The following is a 23,758-nucleotide window of genomic DNA, read 5'->3' as shown; positions in this document are numbered from 1 at the left end:
TACTGCAATGCTTTGGACACTGCCAAACAAACATACTTCCAATCTCTCATCTCTTCTCATGCCACCAACCCTAAGCGACTTTTTAACACCTTCAAGTCTCTTCTGTACCCTCCCCCTCCTCCCCCACCGGCTACCATCAGTGCACAAGAACTTGCCTCCTACTTTAAGGACAAGATTGATAACATCCGAGATGAAATGGTATGCTCTTCTACTACCTCTAACCCGCTCTCTTCCCTACCTGAACCCTCTGGCACTTTCTCTTCATTTGAGCCCACAAATGAAAAGGAAGTATCTGCACTCTTCTTATCCTCCTACTCTACTACCTCTCCTCTTGATCCTATACCTGCACAAGTTATAAAAAATCTATCTCCTGTGCTTATTCCAACCTTAACTAACATCTGCAATCTCTCTCTTGCTACTGGTACTTTTCCATCTCTGCTCAAACATGCATTGATTATTCCTATTCTAAAAAAACAGAATTCTGACCCTAACTCTCTCTCTAACTATCGTCCTATCTCTCAGCTCCCATGCCTCTCTAAGCTACTGGAGAGACTTGTCTACTCTCGCATCACAAACTTTCTTAACTCTCACACCCTATTAGACCCGCTTCAGTCAGGCTTCCGCTCTCAACACTCCACTGAGACAGCACTGACTAAAGTGGTGAATGATCTAGTAACTGCTAAGGCTAAAGGCCATTACTCACTACTTATTCTTCTAGATCTATCTGCTGCATTTGACACTGTGGATCACACTCTTCTTGTAGAAACACTACACTCCCTAGGTCTTAATGATACAGCCCTTTCCTGGTTCACATCTTACCTATCTGATCGCTCTTTCAGCGTTCGCTTCTCTGACTCTACTTCCTCTTCACTACCTCTGTCAGTCGGAGTTCCGCAAGGCTCAGTCTTAGGTCCTCTGCTGTTCTCCATCTATACTTCCTCTCTTGGCAAACTAATAAGCTCTTTCGGATTTCAGTATCACTTATATGCGGATGATACTCAAATCTATCTATCAACCCCAGACTTGTCACCAGTGGTTTTGGGCCGAGTTTCAGAATGTCTCTCTGCCATCTCATCTTGGATGTCTTCCCGCCAACTCAAACTCAATATTTCAAAAACAGAATTACTTATATTCTCGCCAACTAAGAACAGTTACCATCCTGATATCTCCATCACTGTTGACAACTCGACCATCTACCCTACCCCACAAGCTCGTTGCTTAGGGGTCATCCTCGACTCTGACCTGTCCTTTCTTCCCCACATTCAATCTGTCTCCAAATCATGTTACATGCATCTAAAGAACATATCCAAAATACGACCGTATCTCACACAAGAAACTACTAAATCTCTTATACATGCACTCATTATATCCCGCATTGATTATTGCAATAGTCTCCTGACTGGTCTTCCCAAGAACAGACTCTCACCACTACAATCCATTTTAAATGCTGCTGCTAGGCTGATCTTCCTTGCAAGACGCTCATCATCTGCTGATCCGCTCTGCCAGTCCCTCCATTGGTTACCTGTATCTTACCGTATTCAATACAAAACACTTCTACTAACTTATAAAGCTATTAACCATACTGCACCAGCATATATCTCTCTACTTATCACAAAATATCTCCCATCTCGACCACTCCGCTCTGCACAAGATCTGCGTCTCTCTTCTGCACGGATCACCAGCTCCCATTCACTATTACAGGACTTTCATCGGGCTGCTCCCATCCTATGGAATGCCCTTCCACGCACAATAAGACTCTCCAATAGCCTCCAAACATTCAAGCGTTCCCTGAAAACTCACCTCTTCAGGCAAGCCTATAATGTTTAAGTTCTACATGCATAACCCTCTGAGGCACTTATGTATTATATAGCTACCCTTCTGGACTTGTAACTTGGTGGGACTGCTATGGTATTACTGGTGCCTGTCCTTGTGTTTCCCCCTATATCCCTATAGATTGTAAGCTTGCAGCAGGGCCCTCCTACCTCCAAGTCTGTATGTTGTTACCCAGTTTGTTTTATCACTGTCTACTATTGTAAAGCGCAACGGAATCTGCTGCGCTATATAAGAACCTGTAAATAAATAAATAAATAATAAATTAACTATCGGGTGCAGTAAATATATGAATATCTAATGAGCGGCTCGAGCGCTCCGGCCCCCTGCTGGCTGCACTGTGTAAAAAAAAAAATATATATATATTTTTTTTTTAATTAAATATATATTCATGTGCTATAAACACATGAATAAAAATAACATGCCCCTTCACAGAAAAAAAAACCTGATTTTTTGACACCAAAATAAAAAAAAAACCTTTTAGATTAAAAGTTCACATTCCAGCTCTCCATCAAAAGATGGAGAATTTCTACACGGAGAGAGACGGCGAAAATCACTTAGAAAGACGGCGAATATTTCACATTGAATAGGGTGGTTCACTTTTGGAGAGCAAAATGCTCCGTCCAGGGCGAAAAAAGCTAAAATTCTCCATAAAACACGGAGAATTTTTCTCATTGAATACTGCCCCTTGTCTCCCACTACTTGTTAATCACTCCCTGACTGTCATCCTCTCTCTGTCATTCTCTATCCCCTATTTTCCACTATCCTGTGAGGCCACACCCTCTGCAGTGAAGCTACACCCCTCTTCTGAGAGCGCATGCACTGTGGCACCAATGTGCCCCCCCTACATACACACACACACAATCCCCTATTATGGTGCCCATTAATTTTCTTCTGGACCGGCCCTTGCAGGCGGACGCCGCCAGCGGTTTCTCCGTCCCCCTCTCCACATACCCGCTGCCGCTGAAAGAATCCCCCCGACCCCCAACACACACGGATTGCAGGTACTTGTTTCCTAGCACGGCCACACCGATTTACATCGGGGTGGTCGTGTCGGAAAAATCGGGTCGATCGCATCGCATGCGATTTGGTCGCATGCGATCGACGCAACCGACCGATTTTCGACCCGATTTTTTTATTGAATGAAATGTTAATCGGGTCCCTGGGACCCGATTTTACATTGGATTCAATGTAAAATATTCCCAACCCCCCCAAATTTAACGCCGTAAACCCCACCCCACGATAGACGCCAACCCGAAGCGTGGCGAGCGCAGCGAGCCCGCGAGGGGCGGCGGTGCGCGTCCTCTGACCTTTTCATTCCCCTACTATCCACGTCGGCGTGGAGTTGAGAATAGAATAGTGTGGCGAGCGCAGCGAGCCACCGAGCCCGAAGCGTGGCGAGTGCAGCGAGCCCCGCGAGGGGACGCGTATACCTGTGAAGTTATACGCGTCCCCTCGCGGGGCTCGCTGCGCTCGCCACGCTTCGGGCTCGGTGGCTAGCTGCGCTCGCCACACTATTCTATTCTCAACTCCACGCCGACGTGGATAGTAGGGGAATGAAAAGGTCGGAGGACGCGCACCGCCGCCCCTCGCGGGCTCGCTGCGCTCGCCACGCTTCGGGTTGGCGTCTATCGTGGGGTGACGACGGGGACATCTATAATGTGAAATGGGTCATATTGGCCCATTTCACATTTTTCACATTTTCTCACTATTTCAATGTTAAAAAATATTTTAACATTGAAGCCGATGGAAAAATCGGGGGCATCGCGTCGGGACCAATGTTAATGGTCCCGACCGACGCGATGCCCCCGATATTTTACCTTTCCCGACACGATTTCAATGTTAAAATATTTTTTAACATTGAAGCCTATGGGAAAATCGGGGGCATCGCGTCGGGACCAATGTTAATGGTCCCGACCGACGCGATGCCCCCGATATTGTGTCCTAGCCGGCAAAATGGACCTGATTTCAAAGGAAATCGGGTCCATCGTATGGATCGTGTACCTTAACTTAAAGGTACACGATCCATAAGATTGTGGCCGTGCTAGGAAACAAGTACCGGATTGCATTAGAGCAATTGCATGTGGTTAAAAACCACATGGGATCGCTCCAGCAATTTGAGAGATATTATGTGCAGCATTTACTATCTACGCTACATTCGAAGGGGGGGCTCGTCGGATGGGCCCTAAAAAATGCATGCAATAATTAAATTTATCAAACAGATGTGGTTGAAATCGAATGATTGCATGCAATATCTCATGTGTATGGGCTACATTAGGGGCATTGTAGGGGCAACGAGGGGGGGGGGGGCTTTCAAGATTTTGCTATGGGGCCTGCAAGGTTCTGGTTACGCCCTGCCCGTGAATTAGCATGTAGGTAATAAAAATATCATAATTAATGTAATGGGGGGGGGGGGGGGGGTGTGGCCTTTGCTACACGTCGCAGTAATACCCAGTATCAGAGCGCGCTGACTCCTCCCCCTCCCTCAGTCACCAGCGGGAGGAGGATACACTCCCTGACGTCAGCCTACTGCCGGTTGCCTAGCTACTGACAGAGCCCGCCCGTCTGGCGCTGCCGCCCCGTTGCTAGGAGACGTAGGGGCGTGGCGTGTACGTTACGCTGTTGACGTCAGGACGCAACGGGGTGAGAGGTCATCGTGCTGTCGGTTGTCTGCTGTGCGCCGTCGGTGCTCGTTCCCCGATCACACGTTATATGCGATATCCGGCCGCTCGGGCTCTCTCCATGCGGGGGCTTTGTGGGCGAGAGCATGACCCGGAGAGCAGTTAGCAGGAAGAGGAGAGCGGCGCCCGGGACAGGCCCCGGAGAGCAGGTATCAGAGGGGGGCCGGGCTGGGCACGCTGCTGGGGGCCTGCTGTGATGTGGGGCCGGTGTACGGGTTATTGGCATGTGGTGCCGAGATCGCGGAGAGGGACTGGTGGGAGGGGGCCTAGGACGGGGAGACTGGTGGGAGGTGCTGGGAAGGGGAGACTGGTGAGAGAGGACGAAACTACATTCACAAGATAGAAACTAGCTGCAGTGCTACCGAGAGGGTTGGACCAAGAGATTGGTGGGAGGGGGTCTGGGATGGGGAGACAGGTGTGGGGGAGGGGGGGGGGGCTGCTGGAAGACTAGTGGGAGGACTGGGACAAGGAGATAGGTGAGGTGATGGGCAGACTGGTGAGGGGGTCCTGGCATAGCGTGAGGTTGGGGGGACGGGAACACTGGCGAGAGGTGGGGGGGTTAGGGGGCAGGACGGGAACACTGATGAGAGGTGGGTGGAGGCAGGACGGGAACACTGACGAGAGGTGGGGGGACGGGAACACTGACGAGAGGTGGGGGGACGGGAACACTGACGAGAGGTGGGGGGCGGGACGGGAACACTGACGAGAGGTGGGGGGCGGGACGGGAACACTGACGAGAGGTGGGGGGCGGGGACGGGAAGACTGGCGAGAGGTGGGGGTGCGGGGACGGGAAGTCTGGCGAGAGGTGGGGGTGCGGGGACGGGAAGTCTGGCGAGAGGTGGGGGTGCGGGGACGGGAAGACTGGCGAGAGGTGGGGGTGCGGGGACGGGAAGACTGGCGAGAGGTGCGGGGACGGGAAGACTGGCGAGAGGTGGGGGTGCCGGGACGGGAAGACTGGCGAGAGGTGGGGGTGCCGGGACGGGAAGACTGGCGAGAGGTGGCGGTGCCGGGACGGGAAGACTGGCGAGAGGTGGCGGTGCCGGGACGGGAAGACTGGCGAGAGGTGGCGGTGCCGGGACGGGAAGACTGGCGAGAGGTGCCGGGACGGGAAGACTGGCGAGAGGTGGCGGTGCCGGGACGGGAAGACTGGCGAGGGTTGAGAAACCTGAGGGGAGACTGGTGAGAGGGGATGGCTGGGACAGGAAGACTGACAAGAGATGGGGGTCTTAGGACACTGGCAATAGATGGGGTGCCCTGGACGGGTACACTGGCGAGGGTTGAGAAACCTGAGACTGGTAAGGTGGAGTGGCTGGGACAGGAAGACTAATACCCCTTTCACACCAGCCTAAATTCCCGGGTAGAGTTCGGGAACAACCCAGTACTACCGCTGGTGTGAAAGGTTCCCAGGACAAATTACCGGGCTAATTTGCTGGCAATCCAACCCTGATAGGTAGCAGAGTTGTTCCCGGGTTCAACCCAGGGACCTGGCTGGTGTGAATGAGGTAGGATATATTTACCCGAGTTGACGGTCCTCTGTGTCTTGTCCGGCCGGGAATCCACGCAAGCGGCGGGCGCAAATGACGGGACAGGCGGAGGATGATGATGACTCAGCTCTCCGGCACCGGAATGTCCTTGCTTGTCCCGGGTTTGTCCCTGCATTTCTGGTGTGAAAGGGGTATAACAAGAGTTAGGGGGCCTGGGATGGGGAAACTGGAGAGCATAGTCTATGATGGAGACTAGTTGTGGGGGGAGGGAAGAGGGTGATCTACAGAGGCTAGTGTAAGGGCATGTTTTGGAAGACTGGGGTAAAGAGGTTTGAAGATTGGGGGTGGGGAGGGAAAGACAGGATAGTCATTATAGTCCCTGTTGGGGTAATGGTCAGGCATCCGAAAACTTGTCCATATAATGTACAAACAAATGCTCCCCCATATCAATGTGTGATGGATTTTGAGTTGAATCAAGCTCCTGAAACAGCATTTATTTTTCTCACCCAGCGTAATGACTAGCCGTGAGTCGGCATCCCAGCAGTCGATATACAGACATCGAAATCCCGGCCGCCGGGGGGCGAGCGTAAAAAAAAAAAGACCCTTGCTATGCTAGCCACAGGTTCTATTCTCTCTCTAGAGAATAGCCCCTGTTGGTCGGGATCCCGACTGTCGGGCAGTCGAACAGTCAAGAGTTCAACGTTAATATATTGACCGTCAGGATCCTGACCATCGATCAGCTATCCGGCACCCAATGATCATGGCCGTAGTTTCGGTTTGCCAGAACGTGTTGGTGTGCTGGTCTAGCTTGTTTTGGTGGCCCCTGTGTTTTGACTCGGTGCTGTGCTCTCTTGCAGGCTGACTGGGACCATGCCACTCAGAAGCGGAGGAGACTACCCCCAGAGAAGAAGTCTGTGGTCTATTACCTGAAAGCACGAGAGCTGAAAGCACAGGATGAGCCCAGCTATAACGGCCTCCTACGTGGCTGCGCTGCTCAAGCTCTGCCAGGAATCCTGAAGGAAAGAGAGTTCCGCCTTGGGACCCTCAATAAAGTCTTTGCCTCACAATGGCTGAACCATCGCCAGGTCGTTTGTGGAACCAAATGCAACACCGTGAGTCTCAGGTCTCCCTCACCCCCCCCCCCCCCCCTCCCAAATCTGGGGGGAATTCAAGTGTTTTGTGTGCCACTAGATGGTGTCAGACGGAACGATGGCAGTGTTGCTCTGTTTGGCCGTATGCAGCCACCAGCACTGATGCGCTGGTAACTAGCCTGTGGCACTGATGCGCTGGTAACTAGCCTGCGGCAATGATGCGCTGGTAACTAGCCTGCGGCACTGATGCGCTGGTAACTAGCCTGCGGCACTGATGCGCTGGTAACTAGCCTGCGGCACTGATGCGCCTGGTAACTAGCCTGCGGCACTGATGCGCCTGGTAACTAGCCTGCGGCACTGATGCGCCTGGTAACTAGCCTGCGGCACTGATGCGCCTGGTAACTAGCCTGCGGCACTGATGCGCCTGGTAACTAGCCTGCGGCACTGATGCGCCTGGTAACTAGCCTGCGGCACTGATGCGCCTGGTAACTAGCCTGCGGCACTGATGCGCCTGGTAACTAGCCTGCGGCACTGATGCGCCTGGTAACTAGCCTGCGGCACTGATGCGCCTGGTAACTAGCCTGCGGCACTGATGCGCCTGGTAACTAGCCTGCGGCACTGATGCGCCTGGTAACTAGCCTGCGGCACTGATGCGCCTGGTAACTAGCCTGCGGCACTGATGCGCCTGGTAACTAGCCTGCGGCACTGATGCGCCTGGTAACTAGCCTGCGGCACTGATGCGCCTGGTAACTAGCCTGCGGCACTGATGCGCCTGCTAACTAGCCTGCGGCACTGATGCGCCTGCTAACTAGCCTGCGGCACTGATGCGCCTGCTAACTAGCCTGCGGCACTGATGCGCCTGCTAACTAGCCTGCGGCACTGATGCGCCTGCTAACTAGCCTGCGGCACTGATGCGCTGCTAACTAGCCTGCGGCACTGAACAGGCTTCATACAAATGATATGGATACGAATGCACCAGAAAATAAATAGCAAAACGTTGGATTGGAAATAGAATTGTTAAAAGTGCAAATAAACAAGTTCAGAAATCAGAACCCATTAATAAATAAATGCCGGCATTGCTGATATACTGTCAGGTAGAGATATCGGGGGGACAGGAGATGCAGCGAGCGTGTGTATATCCGTGTATTAAGGCGCTTATTCTAATTCCTTCGGGCCCCGGCGTGTGTCGCACCAGGGACCGATGGTGAAGTACTGCACATGCACATATTCTTATATACATATGTGCAGGGCTTCTGTGCGGGCACCTTCACCGACCTGCACAGTCGTTGTGGCGCCAGGAGGGGGTGGGCGCCCGGACATGGAAACACCCAGCGTTTCCATGCAAACTCTGGGCTTTCCCATGCAAATGCGGCCTTGACGCAGGGGGCGGGCAGCTGATGTCACATGACGCCAGTCGCCCGCCCTGTTACTTAGTCCACCAGAATCAGGCTCTAAGATCGCTGCTTACAGAGCGTAATATTCACTTATGCTCCAAGTATTGTGATGTCAACAGAAGATGGTTCACGTCATGCAAAGCTCCAACTTCTATCTACTGATCTATCAGTAATCATTCTCCATGGATCCAAGGGACCCAGCATTTTACAATATTCAGTGATCTAGGTGAGTGTTTCCATCAGACCACCCTACATGCCCCTTCTGTACCTTCTCAGGGTATTTCATAGGATAGTTCCAATAGATTGTAAGCTTGCAAGCAGGGCCCTCCTACCTCCATGTTGGTTTGTATCTACCCAGTTTGTTTAATCACTGTTGTTTCCAATTGTAAAGTGTAACGGAATCTGCTGCGCTATATAAGACACTGTAACGGAATCTGCTGCGCTATATAAGAACCTGTAATGGAATCTGCTGCGCTATATAAGACACTGTAACGGAATCTGCTGCACTATATAAGACACTGTAACGGAATCTGCTGCGCTATATAAGACACTGTAACGGAATCTGCTGCGCTATATAAGACACTGTAACGGAATCTGCTGCGCTATATAAGACGCTGTAACGGAATCTGCTGCGCTATATAAGACGCTGTAACGGAATCTGCTGCGCTATATAAGACGTTGTAACAGAATCTGCTGCGCTATATAAGACGCTGTAACGGAATCTGCTGCGCTATATAACACACTGTAACGGAAACTGCTGCACTATATAACACACTGTAACTGAATCTGCTGCGCTATATAAGACACTGTAACGGTATCTGCTGCGCTATATAAGACGCTGTAACGGAATCTGCTGCGCTATATAAGACACTGTAACGGAATCTGCTGCGCTATATAAGACACTGTAACTGAATCTGCTGCGCTATAAAGGAAACTGTAAATAAATAGTTCCCTAGCCAAAGTATAATGCCTAAACACAGACAGTTGTAGACCGTGATAATTGTAGATTTCACTGCTTCTCAGGATATACCGCATACACACTGAACAATATAGTTCAGTGACGTCACCTGGGCCTCGCTCAGCGCTGAAACTTTTTAATTGTTGAAAAAAATTGCGAGAACGTCCATTTTTTTTTTCCACACAATTTTTTGGGGGGCCAAATCCAATGTAGACTTCCATATCCTTCTGCCGAGGTGAGCCTTGCTGTAATGAGTTCCCAGCCACTGCCAGGAACATATATGGGATGTTAGTAAAGGAGAGGTTCTTGGGGCCAGATTCGCATGTTTGTCACACCGGCAGCCACTATAAGGTGCCCAGCGGAGCTATTCAAATGTAGCTCCGTTCGGGTGCCTACGGCTGCCGGCGATATCGTTTCAGCTTGGGGTGTGGCAAGCTGAAATGTATGAAAGTCACCCGCTTGAGTGTGCAGACATGACGACTATTCACGTAGCTCTCATTAGTTTGGTTGGGTTTTGCAGCGATGCGCGCCTAAACCTGAACTTAATGGGTGCGAAGAGGGTGTTCAAAGCAGGCATTGGAATATCACCCCACGACCTCCCGTCAGATTAGACAGGAGATCCGGTACAGTAAAACACTTGAATCCGCCCCTTGGAGTGCTCCACTCTCTGTCCTGTGTTGTTGGTGTACCTGAATGCGCTGCATCCATATCTTTGTCAGCCTGCGGCCTTGTGCGTAACTCTGTTAGTGCTCTGCGTCTTCAGTGTTCTGCTTTCCCTGTGCGGTTGTCTTTCTCTGCCCCTGTATATGTAAATCTATGTCCATATGTCTGACACCTCTGTGCTGTACTTCCCCCACCTGCACGTTCTGACCTATTGCGTAGGTTCCTGTCCTGACGTTGCGTTGGTCCCTGGTAACACTGTAGCGGTTGCGTGCTGACACTTACACTGTTGTTTCTTCTCATCTGCAGTTGTTTGTGGTGGATGTGCAGACTGGGCAGATTACAAAGATTCCTATTTTGAAAGATCGTGAACCAATCAATACCACCCCTCAGAACTGTGGCATCCATGCCATTGAGATCAACCCTTCCCGGACGCTGCTGGCCACCGGAGGAGACAACCCAAACAGCCTGGCGGTCTACCGGCTTCCCACACTGGATCCTGTCTGCGTTGGAGATGTGAGCTGCTTTCTGTACTTCTCTCTGCTGATCCGGTGTCAAAGCAGAAGATAAGATGTGTGTGTGTAATGTAATCTTAGCTCTAGCACCCTGCACCTTTCAGAACCCATGCATTCCTCTTTCCTGGCTGGGGTATCACACTTGGCTGTGTTGTTTCTAGCACAGACTGGTCTGTATAACAGTGCTGAGGTAAAGACCATAGTGTGCTAGAAGCATCAAAGTAGAGAACGACACCACAGGCATGAAAGAGGAACTGCATGGGTTTTGTAGGGTGCTTGACCTGAATTCCCTGTAAGGTGTTGGCTCAGGTAGGTGTTCTCTTTAAAGTACACTGGAGCAGATGTATTAAGCCTTAAGATGAGATAAACGTGAGCGTGATAAACATTGAGCCAATCAGCTTCAACTGTGAATTTTCAAAGGCCGACTGTAACATGACAGGAGTTGATTGGCTGGACGTTTATCTCTTTATCGCCCTCACGTTATCTTTTAAGGTGAAATACATCTGCCTCTCATACCCTTTTTCCACCAAACTCCCAGGTCTGACCCAAGATTTGGAACACTTTTCCAAACCGTATCTGAGGTGGTACGACCCCGTGTCTATTACGGCTCTTATCCAGGTCTTCCAGGTTTACAGAAGACCTGGAAGACAACACTCGCTGCGCTCTCATTTCAGTGTCATCACAGCAGGAATTGGTATGTTTAGCTGCATAATGTGTGCAGGTAAACGGGAGCGGGATGGCAAACATACAGTTAGCTGTGCCCGCTCTCACCCTGCGTCTGCACATGCGCGAAAACATCGGTCCCCATGCGACTGTGCGGGGAACTAATTGAATTAGAATAAGGTCCAAAGTCCGCTTTCCAGAACACCCCCCCGGTGTGTGCCGTCATGTGTAATGGGTATCATGGTGTGTGGTATAATGTGTAATGGGTATCATGGTGTATGGTATAAGTAATTACCAGTGTGTGCCATAATGTGCAATTGTCATTAAGACAGAATATGTAGCAAAGTATGACAAAGTTTTAATAGGTGTAATTTTTTGTTTTGTAAATTTCTAATATAAAATGTGCCCTCCCAATTTAAAAAAGTGCCCTGCCTATCCGCGCCCTACCCTAAAATAATCCTACGGTGAACTATATATATATATTAATATTGTGGACTGTAAAACTTCAGGCTGCTTCATTTCTACACACTGCAGAGGGTAATACCGGGTGCATAAGATGCTGCTTAGAGGTCAGTAACATAAGGGAGTCTCGGATAATGTTCTTGTTGCAGGCCATGAACATCTGCGACTAAGGGGGATATTCAATGTTGGGCCAGCCCGAGAGTCGTGCCCCTGTCCCGTTCTCGTTCTGCTCGACCGAGATTTTTGCAGGTGGGATTTAATGTCCTACCTGCTGCGGGTCGAGAAGGGGGCGTGGCCACGAGAATCGGCACACTGCGGCCGGGAGCACGTCAGTTCCGGGCAGAACAAGCCCGACTGCTTGTGAAGTTGGGCTCATTCTGCCGAGATCCCCTGTTCAATGCTGTCAAGGAAGACCACATTGAATAGGGCCCCGCAGCCATCTCCCATGTCGGGAATGGCTGCAGGAGATTGAATATCCCCCATAATGTAGGCTGGCCAAACCGGGTCCTTGAGGTCTACCAACAGTCCTTGTTTCCCAGATCCTCTAGCTGGTGCACAGCTGTAGTCATTACTGTCACATGTCCCAGACCACCTAGCTGGTGCACAGCTGTAGTAATTACATTTCCCAGACCACCTAGCTGGTGCACAGGTGCAGTCATTACTAACTGTCACATGTCTCAGACCCCCTAGCTGGTGCACAGCTGTAGCCATTACTAACTGTCACATGTCCCAGATCACCTAGCTGGTGCACAGCTGTAGTCATTACTTACTGTCACATGTCCCAGATCACCTAGCTGGTGCACAGCTGTAGCCATTACTAACTGTCACATGTCTCAGACCCCCTAGCTGGTGCACAGCTGTAGTCATTACTAACTGTCGCATGTCCCAGATCACCTAGCTGGTGCACAGCTGTAGTCATTACTTACTGTCACATGTCCCAGATCACCTAGCTGGGGCACACTGTAGTCATTACTATCGGTCACATTCTCGCACATGCTGCTTTCATTCCTTGTACACATGAACTGTTGGTAGATCTCGAGGACAGGTCTGGTCACCCCTGATGTAGAGTATATAACCGTTCTGTAGACTGGTGTCCGTCTGAGATCAGCTCTAACTGTTCTCTTTCTCTTGCTCACTGAAGGAGGGTCACAATGATTGGATCTTCTCCATTGCGTGGATCAGTGACACCCTGGCAGTATCAGGTGCGTTACATTCATTGTTACTTATTACTGTGATTATATATTGAGGTCTATTATAGTCTTCTATACATGAATAATACCACGTCTCCTTTGTCTTAACATAATTCTTCTATTTTGTATTCCCCTGTCCTCCGATCTGGGGGACACTGCCAACCAATCACAACTCTGTTCTAGGAGCAGCTGCTTATTTTGTGCCATTCACCAAATTCTGCATGTTATTGTTTATTTATATGGCACCATAAGGGTTCCGCAGCGCCTAACAATACATAAATGAGCAAAAACAAGAGCACTGCGGCTTTCAGTACATGGTAAATAAAGAGCATTGCATCATGGGGAGGCAGAGACTTGGGGCCAGAAGCACTAAACTTCAAAAGTGATAAAATGGAGAGTGATAAACACCCAGCCAATCAGCTGCTACCTGCCATGTCACAGGCTGTGTTTGAAAAATGTCAGGCAGGAGCTGGTTGTTTATCACTCTCCATTTTATCACTTTTGAAGCTTAGTACATCTGGCCATGTGAGTTATGTCCCATTGCATGGAGTAAGGAGTAAAAAATACACACATATATGTATTTTCTGAGGAAGAATCACACGGAGGAGAGAGGGCCCTGCTCGAGAGAGTTTACATTTTAAAAGGGAGGGCCATACAGGCAGAATTGACAGTCTGTTTTCAGCTGAAGCCTCAACAGTTTTGGCCAAGCGTGTTACGTGTCCCCCAGATTGGAGGACTGAGAAGAGAGGATTTATGATACCCACCGTTAAATACATGAATCCATCTGGGGTGCACTGCGCTCCCACACTTGTATACTCTGTATTTGTTCACTCGCCATTCTGAGTAAGGCTCTGTTTTGAGTTTAATGTGCCCGCTCCACGTTGTGATCTCTACACCCCAAGGTTGTCAGTCTTCCCCAGATGGAGTAAGAGAAATGGATTTTAAAGTACTATATCAGCTTCCTATTTGGGAAGCTTGGAGACCAGAATTCTCAGCAGTTCCAGGGGTACCCTCTCCCAGCAAGGCCAGTTACCGCTGGCTTACGACAATGGTTCCCAGACGCCAGCCTGCGTGTATGCTGGTCAGAGCACTGGTTTTATGTTGGCTGCACAGTGTATTTCTGGCTGTTAGTCTGTTATCATCTACATCAGACAAAGGGGAAGCTGACGGCGCTCCCTGACTATTAATGACAAGAGCCGGTAGATCCCCGACATCTGTACTGAACACCTCAGTCTCTTACACATGTGATTTGCAGCTTAGTTGTGATTTTTATATAAATGGACTTGAATTTATGTGGTCAGGAATGAGGAAATTTCATCCCTCCAGCTGCTATTTGGCCATGCTAAAACTGTTGCATGGCATTCTGGGATGTGTAGTCCAACAACAGCTGCAGGGCCCAAGGTTCCCCATCCCTGCTGTAGGTGAGCGTTAGGGGTACATCCATATGGATGCACCAGTCTGTATGATACACGGATGACGACTAGGTTATTAGTTATATATACACATGAGAACGTTCATTACTGAGCTCTCGCACTATTCCAGGCTCCCGAGACGGCTCCATGGGTCTATGGGAGATAAATGACGACGTTCTGAGTAAGTGTAACTTTCAGCACAGCCATTCCCCGGTGCCAGTGTACGCTCACATCTACCACAAGGCCTTGAAGGATATCCCCAAGGAAAGCAGCAACTCCTCCAACTGCAAGGTCCGCGCCCTGGCGTTCAACAGCAATAACAAGGTAGCGTGCCATGCTCTCGCGGCTGTCCAGCAGCCCGAGGCCCCCTATGTGGCTGTCTAGTTGTTGTGTGACTTTGTATCTATAGCAGTCTCACACACACGCACACACCCCCCAAGACCTAAGTGATTTATGTAAATTTGCTGTGCATCCCATTGTTGATATATTAATGTGTTCTCCAGCATTGTTGTTGCAATTCTTGAATGCTATGGAAACGGAATGAATAACTGGTACAAGCGTACGCACGCTTCTGCTATCCCCCAAACTGCAGGAGCCACCTGTAACGGTCTATCTGTCGCCATGTCTCGGTCATTGCTGGGAGGGTTCCCCAGCTCCAGTACAGCAGCTGTTTCTGCCATTGTGTCGCCTTTCTCTGACTCTCCCCGTGTCTGTTGCAGGAGCTGGGTGCCGTGTCCCTGGATGGTTACTTCCACCTGTGGAAAGCGGAACACACATTAGCCAAGGTAACTGCCGAGTGCGTATTTCTGTCCTGTAGGTCTGCGTGCCAGCCTTAGCCATGCTTTAAGGTGGCCATACACATGCAGATTTATCTTCAGATCTGGCTGGTTGGAACAAAAACATGGTTATGGATGAGAGCAAATGACAGTTGACCATTTGCTTGGAAATGCTGGAAAACTGCCAAACTGTCACTCATCCATAACCATGTTTATGTTCCAACCAGCCAGATCTGAAGATAAATCTTACTAGTGTATGGGCACCTTTTAGAGTCAGCATCCATATCCCCCCCCACTGGTCTGGTCCAGGTAACTGATTGGAAAACAATTACTATTACTGCGACCTGCGCTGGCCATTAATTATTCACACAAGAAATATTCCAGCCGGATCGGCGTTGCTCTGTGGAGATATAGATGTATTATTTCATGGCACAAGTGATCATATAGAATGCGATGCGGAATAAGTCCGGATACATAGTAGAACATCGGGAAGTTTCGCCTCCCGTTAGGATGTTTGTCCGCTCACCGACTGATCTTCCTGTTTCTTTACAGCTACTGTCCACCAAGCTACCGTACTGCCGAGAGAACGTGTGCCTGGCTTACGGCCTGGAGTGGTCCGTGTACGCCGTGGGGTCACAGGCCCATGTTTCATTCCTGGACCCGAGGCAGCCACCCCAGAATGTCCGTTCCGTGTACTGTCGGGAACAAGGCAGCGGTGAGTCCAGACGGGCATTATTCAGAGGGATGGTCTAGGCCTGAGGTTGCAGGATGCAGCAGAGGATGGTGTCTGTTTGGTGCCCGCTTCCCTATGGCGGTCATGTTCTTGTTCCGCTGAGAGCAGAAATTCTCTGTGCTGTTTTGTCTTCTGCTTATTTATACCCAGATCTGTCCGGCCTATCACCTGTTGACTATGGCTACACCGCTGGGCGTTCCCATGGGTACGTGGGCGGGCTGATGCGGGTGACGTCACATGAGAGCGCTCTAGCTGCTCGCATAATCTGCTCATGACTTGATCTCAGCGTATCATTGTGGGGTCAGATCGTGGCTGCATGTGTAAGATACTATTGTGCCGACCGGCATTTGTGTAGGCTCGCAACAATTTAATGAGTCTGATTTATTTGCATGTGCTGCGCTTGTTAATTGGGGGAGATGTTTTGCCTACGAGGGTGCTGGTTTTTCTCCCCATTCATCTGCAATTACACCTAACATTGTGTGGACAGATCCTAACACTGAACATGTGCGGAATCTTGGCGCTGCTCTCGAGGAACCCTCGCACAAATAACACGGGTCAGACCGTTGCCGGATCAACTTGCAGTGTGAAATGGCCTTCTGAAAATACCCTGGTCCAGCAACCCTGATGTTGTTAGCGACCTGGATTATTGCCAGGTTGCTGTGGAAAACCTTGCACCTGTGTCCACTCCCCTGGTGTGACCCGGCATTTGCAATGTGAAAGGGGTATGAGTAATATATACATCAGGCATCAGTCACCATCAAGTCCTCTATCATCTGGCGGAACATTGCCAGAATCCAGCATTAACCGCTCGGGTGGTGTGCCTGGACATTTTCTGGGCTCAGCTGCACTGCCGCAGCGGGCTATCCCGGAAAATTTCCGGGCATACCACTAATATGGAATAGGTGCGCGCCAGTGGTGTCCAGAGGTGTGCACCACCTATAGAGCCCCCCCATCACCTCTTCTCCGGTTATCGTACGCCGGAGCTCCCCTGACCCTTGCCGCTTCCCTAGCGGCCAGCCGCCATTCACTTTACAGCAGTGACGTAGGCGGCAGGCTCGGTGATGTTCGGGGGAACTCAGGAGCGCTCAGGAGTTCAGGTGCCCGAGTTCTCTCGAGCCGCCGTGAACATCCCCGAGCCTGCTACCTGTGGTCACTGCTGTGACTAGCTGCTGCGGTGGCAGGGGGCTCCTATGATCTGTGGTGGGTTTTGCTGGGGCAGGACAAACCTGCCCTGGTAGGTTTGTCCTGCCCCAGCAAAACCCACCACTCAATAGGTTAATCCCCTCCAGTCATACATGCATCTGTATCCTCCTACCTAGACCACTACCCGGATCTCTCAGAGTAAGAAGTGCACCATTTACAGCTGGTACAAGACGCTATATAAATAACCTACTGTAGGGACACATCTGTGACTGCAGCGGTCAGGGATGTTTCTCAGGGCACGTGGTCCGGCCTACAATGCTCAGGCGCTGGATGATGTCGCTCCCTTAGCCTCGTGTGTGACTATTACCTGTGTGTCTTGCAGGCATTCGCTCTGTCAGCTTCTATGAGCACATCATCACGGTGGGGACTGGACAGGGCTCCCTCTTGTTCTATGACATCCGAGCTCAGCGCTTTTTGGATGATTCCACCAATAACGTCCCAAACTCCAAGTCCAAAGGCGAGATGGTAAAACTGAGCACCGGGAAAGGCTGGCTGGTGAGTATCAGTACAATATACCCCCCAGGTGTGTTCTCTGCATACATATGTATGTAATCCATTCCACAACACCCACAGCTAGGACCCCCTGTATACTGGTCATATAATCTATGTCTCATGCAGGCCAGGGGGCGTCTTGCACCCATTGGGAGAAATAAATGTTCCTCTGCTGCTGTTGGGTCATAATGATTACGAGTATTGGAGAGATATAATGCACATTCTGCATCTAGGTTCCCTGATTATCTAGGCCAGCTGTGGGTCCTGACCACCTCAGCATGGGGTATCGACTCCATGTTGCTGACCATCAGACTAATGTGTTTGTTGAGGGGGGACAGGGGATAATTCATTAAGTAATCACCCACCTGCTTCCCCCTTCTATCCCCCTTTTCCATTCCCTCTTTACCCACTGCCTCCCTGTCACAAAAGCGGTCACTTCACTGACCACACATGTAGTGGCCATTCTGTGGTAACTTGCTGGGGTATTGTAATAATATTTATTGTCTGACGGGGTCCCAGAGCATATAGTGTGAGAACCCCTGATCTAGGCCCATGTTCACCATATCCAGTGCCAGAGAACTAACAGTCCGGGTTATAAGGATATCTATGCTTAAGCACTGCTGGTTGAAAGAACTGGGGCACTCAAACACTGACCTCCTGAAAACATGAACTGTTGGGAGTGACCGGATTTGCTTAAGGTGCCTAGAGTGTACAAGGTGTAATCCCGGGCCACATGGGCTGCGTTGCTGGGACCAATTTAAATATTCCCTGTCAGACCACTTGTTTTAATGCCGCATTAGTGCCAGTTTGCTGCTAGTGGTGCATTTGTAGCCCTACTTCTATCCCAAGACCTAAATATCTACAGATTGCCATACAATTCCAGCAAGCATGCGAGCGCTCTTCCCCGCGTCAGCCCCACTTGTGGAAGGATTATTTCTCATTTGTGTTTGGCTGTAGTAATCTAGGGCCTGATTCGGTTTTGTTAGCAAAGCTAAAAAAAAGCACAAAATGGGCACAACCACGCTGCAGATGGGGCAGATGTAACCTGTGCAGAGAGATTTAAGGTGGTGTGCTTTTGACTATGCTATGCACGATCCAAATTGTCCGCACATTGGCATTGCAATCTGCGTACACATTGGCATATATTCAATGCCGTGGGCGAGCGGTGACTGCGGGCAGGACTTTTTGCTCACAGTCACCGCTCACCCTGTCAGTATTCAACTGACCCCCCTCATTCGCAAATTCCCCCTCGCTCCGTTTTTTGAGCGAGGGGGAATTGGCGAATGTGCCTCCAAAAGCTGCGAGAGCCGAGGCTAATTACAGCGAGTTTGCTGCACTAGCCGCGGCTCTCGCAGTTTAGGGGAATCCTCGCAGTTCTGTGACTGCGAGGATTCCCCCGGAACGTTGCATAGTGCGAGCGGCCGGCGTGGGGGTTAAACTGCGAGGATCACTGGTTTTCTGTGATCCTCGTAGTTTAACCCCCTCGCCGGCCGCTCGCACCGGCATTGAATACTGCACATTGTGCGATATGTACCGTGTTCTCTACCTATATAGACTATATAGTCCATATCGGTAGTTCGTACTGCACCGTGTATATGCCCCATTGGGTGGGGTGTGCTGAAACTGAAATCTAAATTGCAGTGTAAAAATAAAGCAGCCAGTATTCACCCTGCACAGAAACAATATACATGTATTTGCTCCCCCTGCATGGAACATTGGGGCAGATGTATTAAGCCTTAACAAGAGATAAACGCAAGGGTGATAAGGAGAGATAAACGTCCAGCCAATCACCTGCTAACTGAGAAAAGGTGGAGCGCTAAAAATTGGATAAATATGGTATTCAAAGAATATATACGTGGTTTTATTTGCTTAATAATATGTGGATAAAAAACAACTTGGTAGGTATAAAATATTTACACAATAATAATAATAATTATACATATAGACGTATTTGAGCAAAATACAAAAAAGATTTAAAAATAAAAATCAATATATGGAATATTATAAAAGTACATATGATAAAATACAAGAATATGGGTAATACTTATGGCATGGATTCCCTTGGTAGTGTCCTTTTATGGAGGTGCTTGTGGATGCTGGATTTTAACGTCCGGAGGCTAGATTGTAGTGGGGTCCATAAACCTTGCCGGATGGGGGAACGCTGGAGGAAGATGGTAAACCCGATGGATTGTGGGTGTCCTCAACGATAGTATGCGTCCTTGTAATCCTTATTGTGCAGCTGGTGGTGTCCCAAGTTTAGAATATGAAGGATTTTTTGCCGAGTGGACGATCCAGGTGTGAAACAAGCTAATACTCCAAGACAGGGGATCCGATTGCAGCCAGTAAAGCCGATAAAATCATACCTTTGTCAGGGGACAGCGAAACATGTCAGGGAGCACCTGCTGATTTTATCGGGTTTACTGGCTGCAATCGGATCCCCTGTCTTGGAGTATTAGCTTGTTTCACACCTGGATCGTCCACTCGGCAAAAAATCCTTCATATTCTAAACTTGGGACACCACCAGCTGCACAATAAGGATTACAAGGACGCATACTATCGTTGAGGACACCCACAATCCATCGGGTTTACCATCTTCCTCCAGCGTTCCCCCATCCGGCAAGGTTTATGGACCCCACTACAATCTAGCCTCCGGACGTTAAAATCCAGCATCCACAAGCACCTCCATAAAAGGACACTACCAAGGGAATCCATGCCATAAGTATTACCCATATTCTTGTATTTTATCATATGTACTTTTATAATATTCCATATATTGATTTTTATTTTTAAATCTTTTTTGTATTTTGCTCAAATATGTATTATTATTGTGTCAAATATTTTATACCTATCAAGTAGCTTTATATCCACATATTATTGAGCAAATAAAACAACGTATATATTCTTTGAATACCATATTGATCCAATTTTTAGCGCTCCACCTTTTCACTTTTTCTCTATACCATATTTAGGGGTGTGACACCCCCTAGCAGGAGCTGCTTGGCACAACACCCTATCAGGCGCTTGTATACTCTTAGCCGTAAGGCTATTAGTTCACCTTGTACACAATCACATCCTAACTGCCATGTTACAGGCTGTGTTTAAAAAAAGTCAGTAAGGAGCTGATTGGCTGGACGTTTATCTCTCCTTATCACCCTTGCATTTATCTCTTGTTAAGGCTTAATACATCTGCCCCATTGTTTGTTGCAGACACAAAATGACTTGTTGCCCATAGCAAGTTGCTAAATAAATAAGTAGCATCTGATTGGTTGCAACAGCCCATCTTCAATTGAACTCCCATCTTAGTAAATTAAGCCTTAAGAGGGAGGTTTTCAATCTGTGCGATATTTCCCGACACGGGAGATAATCGTCACTCACCTATTCAATGCTGCCGTTAACGACAGCATTGAACGGCTCAGATCTGACTTTCTTAAATTTGGCTGTTTTTGACGATTCACGGACTTTCCGACACTCGGAACATAGAATTCCGGCTGTTGCGTTACAGTCAGAAGAACCGAAAATGGCCTGGGGTTCCGACTGCCGGGACGTATTTTATTGCCAAAAAATCTAGTATCAATACAATGTGAGAATACCATGCTGGCCTATGAGGCATATCATTGCGTTGCACATACCCTTCAGAGGAAGGCCTAATAATAGGGCAGCATTCTTTTGAACCTTTTATTTAGAATCCTGTGTGCTGTGTTGTGATTGGCTGCGCAGTAACCATGCTCTCTCCCCTCCTTGCAGAATCACAACGACATGTGGAGAAACTACTTCTCCGACATCGACTGCTGCCCCAACGCGGTCTACACCCACTGTTACGACTCATCCGGGACGAAGCTGTTTGTGGCAGGCGGTCCTCTACCAACAGGTCTCCACGGAAACTACGCCGGCCTCTGGAGCTAGGATAAGCAGCCCTAGAGCGAGAGATGGGCACCCGCCATTAACCCCTTCCTCCCAGAGGGTGTGCGTCAGTATGTAGTACATCGTCGGGCCCTCTGGCAGACACTGGTTTATATAAGCCGTGTCCTTGTTTTTTTGTTTTACCCGAAAGAAAGAAAAGGCGCTTTGTTCAGAGGCGCCCAAAGGCCAAGCGCATCTTAAAGAAAGATTTGAGCTTATACATAATTATAACTTCTCTTCTAAGAAGTTAATTTTACCTTCTAGATTTGACATGTTCCCACGCTCTGTCGTCGCCCAGGTTCCCCTCCTCCCCCAAAAGCTGCGGTCTCGCTACAGCACTACAAATCCCTGGGAAATGCACCTGCCCCGGGTGGCACACCAGTGGTGAGACATGAAGGTCGGCAGCGATGGCCCTGCCGGAGATCCGGACTACTGTATATCCCATTAATCATGTCCTGCGATAGACATACGCTTCCTGGCGTTTGCCACTGACACGCCGGTCATCGTGAGACGCGGCCCGGGACGACTTACCTGCACGCTCTCCCGTTCAGCGGGACTGCAGCTCGCGAGTGGCCAGGATCTGTAATTAGCTGTGGACAGATACGTGTAACGTTTGGTGGAGCAGTCCAGGTTTTCTGTGAAAATCTGGGGGGATATTATAATGTATGTTTGTGTGTGCGCGCGTGTGTATGTATGCGTGATGTATGTGTGCGTCAAGTACATAACATTTAAATTACTTGGAGTGAAGAACTATGTCATTAACATTATTGTTAATAAAGTTTTTGGTTCATTAGGTTCAATTTTATCATCCTCTTATGTTTTAAATGTAAAGGATTCTAAAAACAAAACAATGTATATGGAGAGAATGAAATAAATAAATTGTAAAAGAAATGTTGTAAACGGTGTTGTTTCCTTCCCTATCCACATAAAGGTGCGGAGGACGGTATATGTTGTGGGCATAGAGGAGTTGGAATTTGTGAGTAAAGAGAACAGAATGTGAGTCTGTGAGTGAGGTCCGGGGGCTTGTTAAAGGGTGGGGGGTGCATGTCCGCTATGTCTCAGGGCATAGGGTAATGTATGTAATACGAGTCTTATTTGTGTATTCGTATCGTCAGCGTTAGACTTTCCTTACTGCCCTCGGACAGCCTTCTTGCTATACTGTCATCAGTTATGTGGTGTTTCAGCTTTCTCATTCTGAAGGGCTGGAATCCGTTAATGCGAGCCCGGAACCCCAGCAGTTACTAGATGTAGGGGTGATAAAGAGTAACCTCACTGTGTACAGGTGAGAAGCGTTCTATTCTGATCTGAATATACTTCCAAAGAGAGATAAGGGGCTGCTAGGGGGCCCGTCAGCCGAGTGTTAGGGGGGCTGCTAGGGGGCCCGTCAGCCGAGTGTTAGGGGGGCTGCTAGGGGGCCCGTCAGCCGAGTGTAAGGGGGGCTGCTAGGGGGCCCGTCAGCCGAGTGTTAGGGGGGCTGCTAGGGGGCCCGTCAGCCGAGTGTTAGGGGGGATGCTAGGGGGCCCGTCAGCCGAGTGTTAGGGGGGCTGCTAGGGGGCCCGTCAGCCGAGTGTTAGGGGGGATGCTAGGGGGCCCGTCAGCCGAGTGTTAGGGGGACTGCTAGGGGGCCCATCAGCTGAGTGCTAGGGGGCCCGTCAGCCGAGTGTAAGGGGGGGGGCTGCTAGGGGGCCCGTCAGCCGAGTGTTGGGCTGCTAGGGGGCCCGTCAGCCGAGTGTTAGGGGGGCTGCAAGGAGCCCGTCAGCCGAGTGTTAGGGGGGCTGCTAGGGGGCCCGTCAGCCGAGTGCTAGGGGGCCCGTCAGCCGAGTGTTAGGGGGGCTGCTAGGGGGCCCGTCAGCCGAGTGTTAGGGGGGCTGCTAGGGGGCCCGTCAGCCGAGTGTTAGGGGGGCTGCTAGGGGGCCCGTCAGCCGAGTGTTAGGGGGCCTGCTAAGGGGCCCGTCAGCCGAGTGTTAGGGGGCCTGCTAAGGGGCCCGTCAGCCGAGTGTTAGGGGGGCTGCTAGGGGGCCGTCAGCCGAGTGTTAGGGGGGCTGCTAGGGGGCCCGTCAGCCGAGTGTTAGGGGGGCTGCTAGGAGGCCCGTCAGCCGAGTGTTAGGGGGGCTGCTAGGAGGCCCGTCAGCCGAGTGTTAGGGGGGCTGCTAGGGGGCCCGTCAGCCGAGTGTTAGGGGGGCTGCTAGGGGGGCCGTCAGCCGAGTGTTAGGGGGGCTGCTAGGGGGCCCGTCAGCCGAGTGTTAGGGGGGCTGCTAGGGGGCCCGTCAGCCGAGTGTTAGGGGGGCTGCTAGGGGGCCTGTCAGCCGATTGC

General features: G+C 50.0%; 1 protein-coding gene across 1 annotated transcript; it reads left to right on the top strand.

Moving 5' to 3' along the window:
* Window positions 1–4,425: 4,425 nt before the first annotated feature.
* Window positions 4,426–22,335, top strand: DCAF12 (DDB1 and CUL4 associated factor 12). The gene is made up of 9 exons (XM_083155387.1): window positions 4,426–4,660; window positions 6,853–7,107; window positions 10,408–10,614; window positions 12,880–12,940; window positions 14,471–14,664; window positions 15,060–15,125; window positions 15,669–15,831; window positions 17,375–17,547; window positions 21,289–22,335. Exons 1-9 carry the CDS (start codon window positions 4,598–4,600, stop codon window positions 21,445–21,447), a joined length of 1,341 nt encoding a protein of 446 aa, XP_083011513.1. The 5' UTR covers window positions 4,426–4,597; the 3' UTR covers window positions 21,448–22,335.
* Window positions 22,336–23,758: the final 1,423 nt, after the last annotated feature.

This window comes from Crinia signifera, chromosome 1 (assembly GCF_055691185.1).
Source record: "Crinia signifera chromosome 1, ASM5569118v1, whole genome shotgun sequence".
Taxonomy (NCBI): Eukaryota; Metazoa; Chordata; class Amphibia; order Anura; family Myobatrachidae; genus Crinia; species Crinia signifera.
This window is presented reverse-complemented; position numbering and strand designations above follow the sequence as displayed.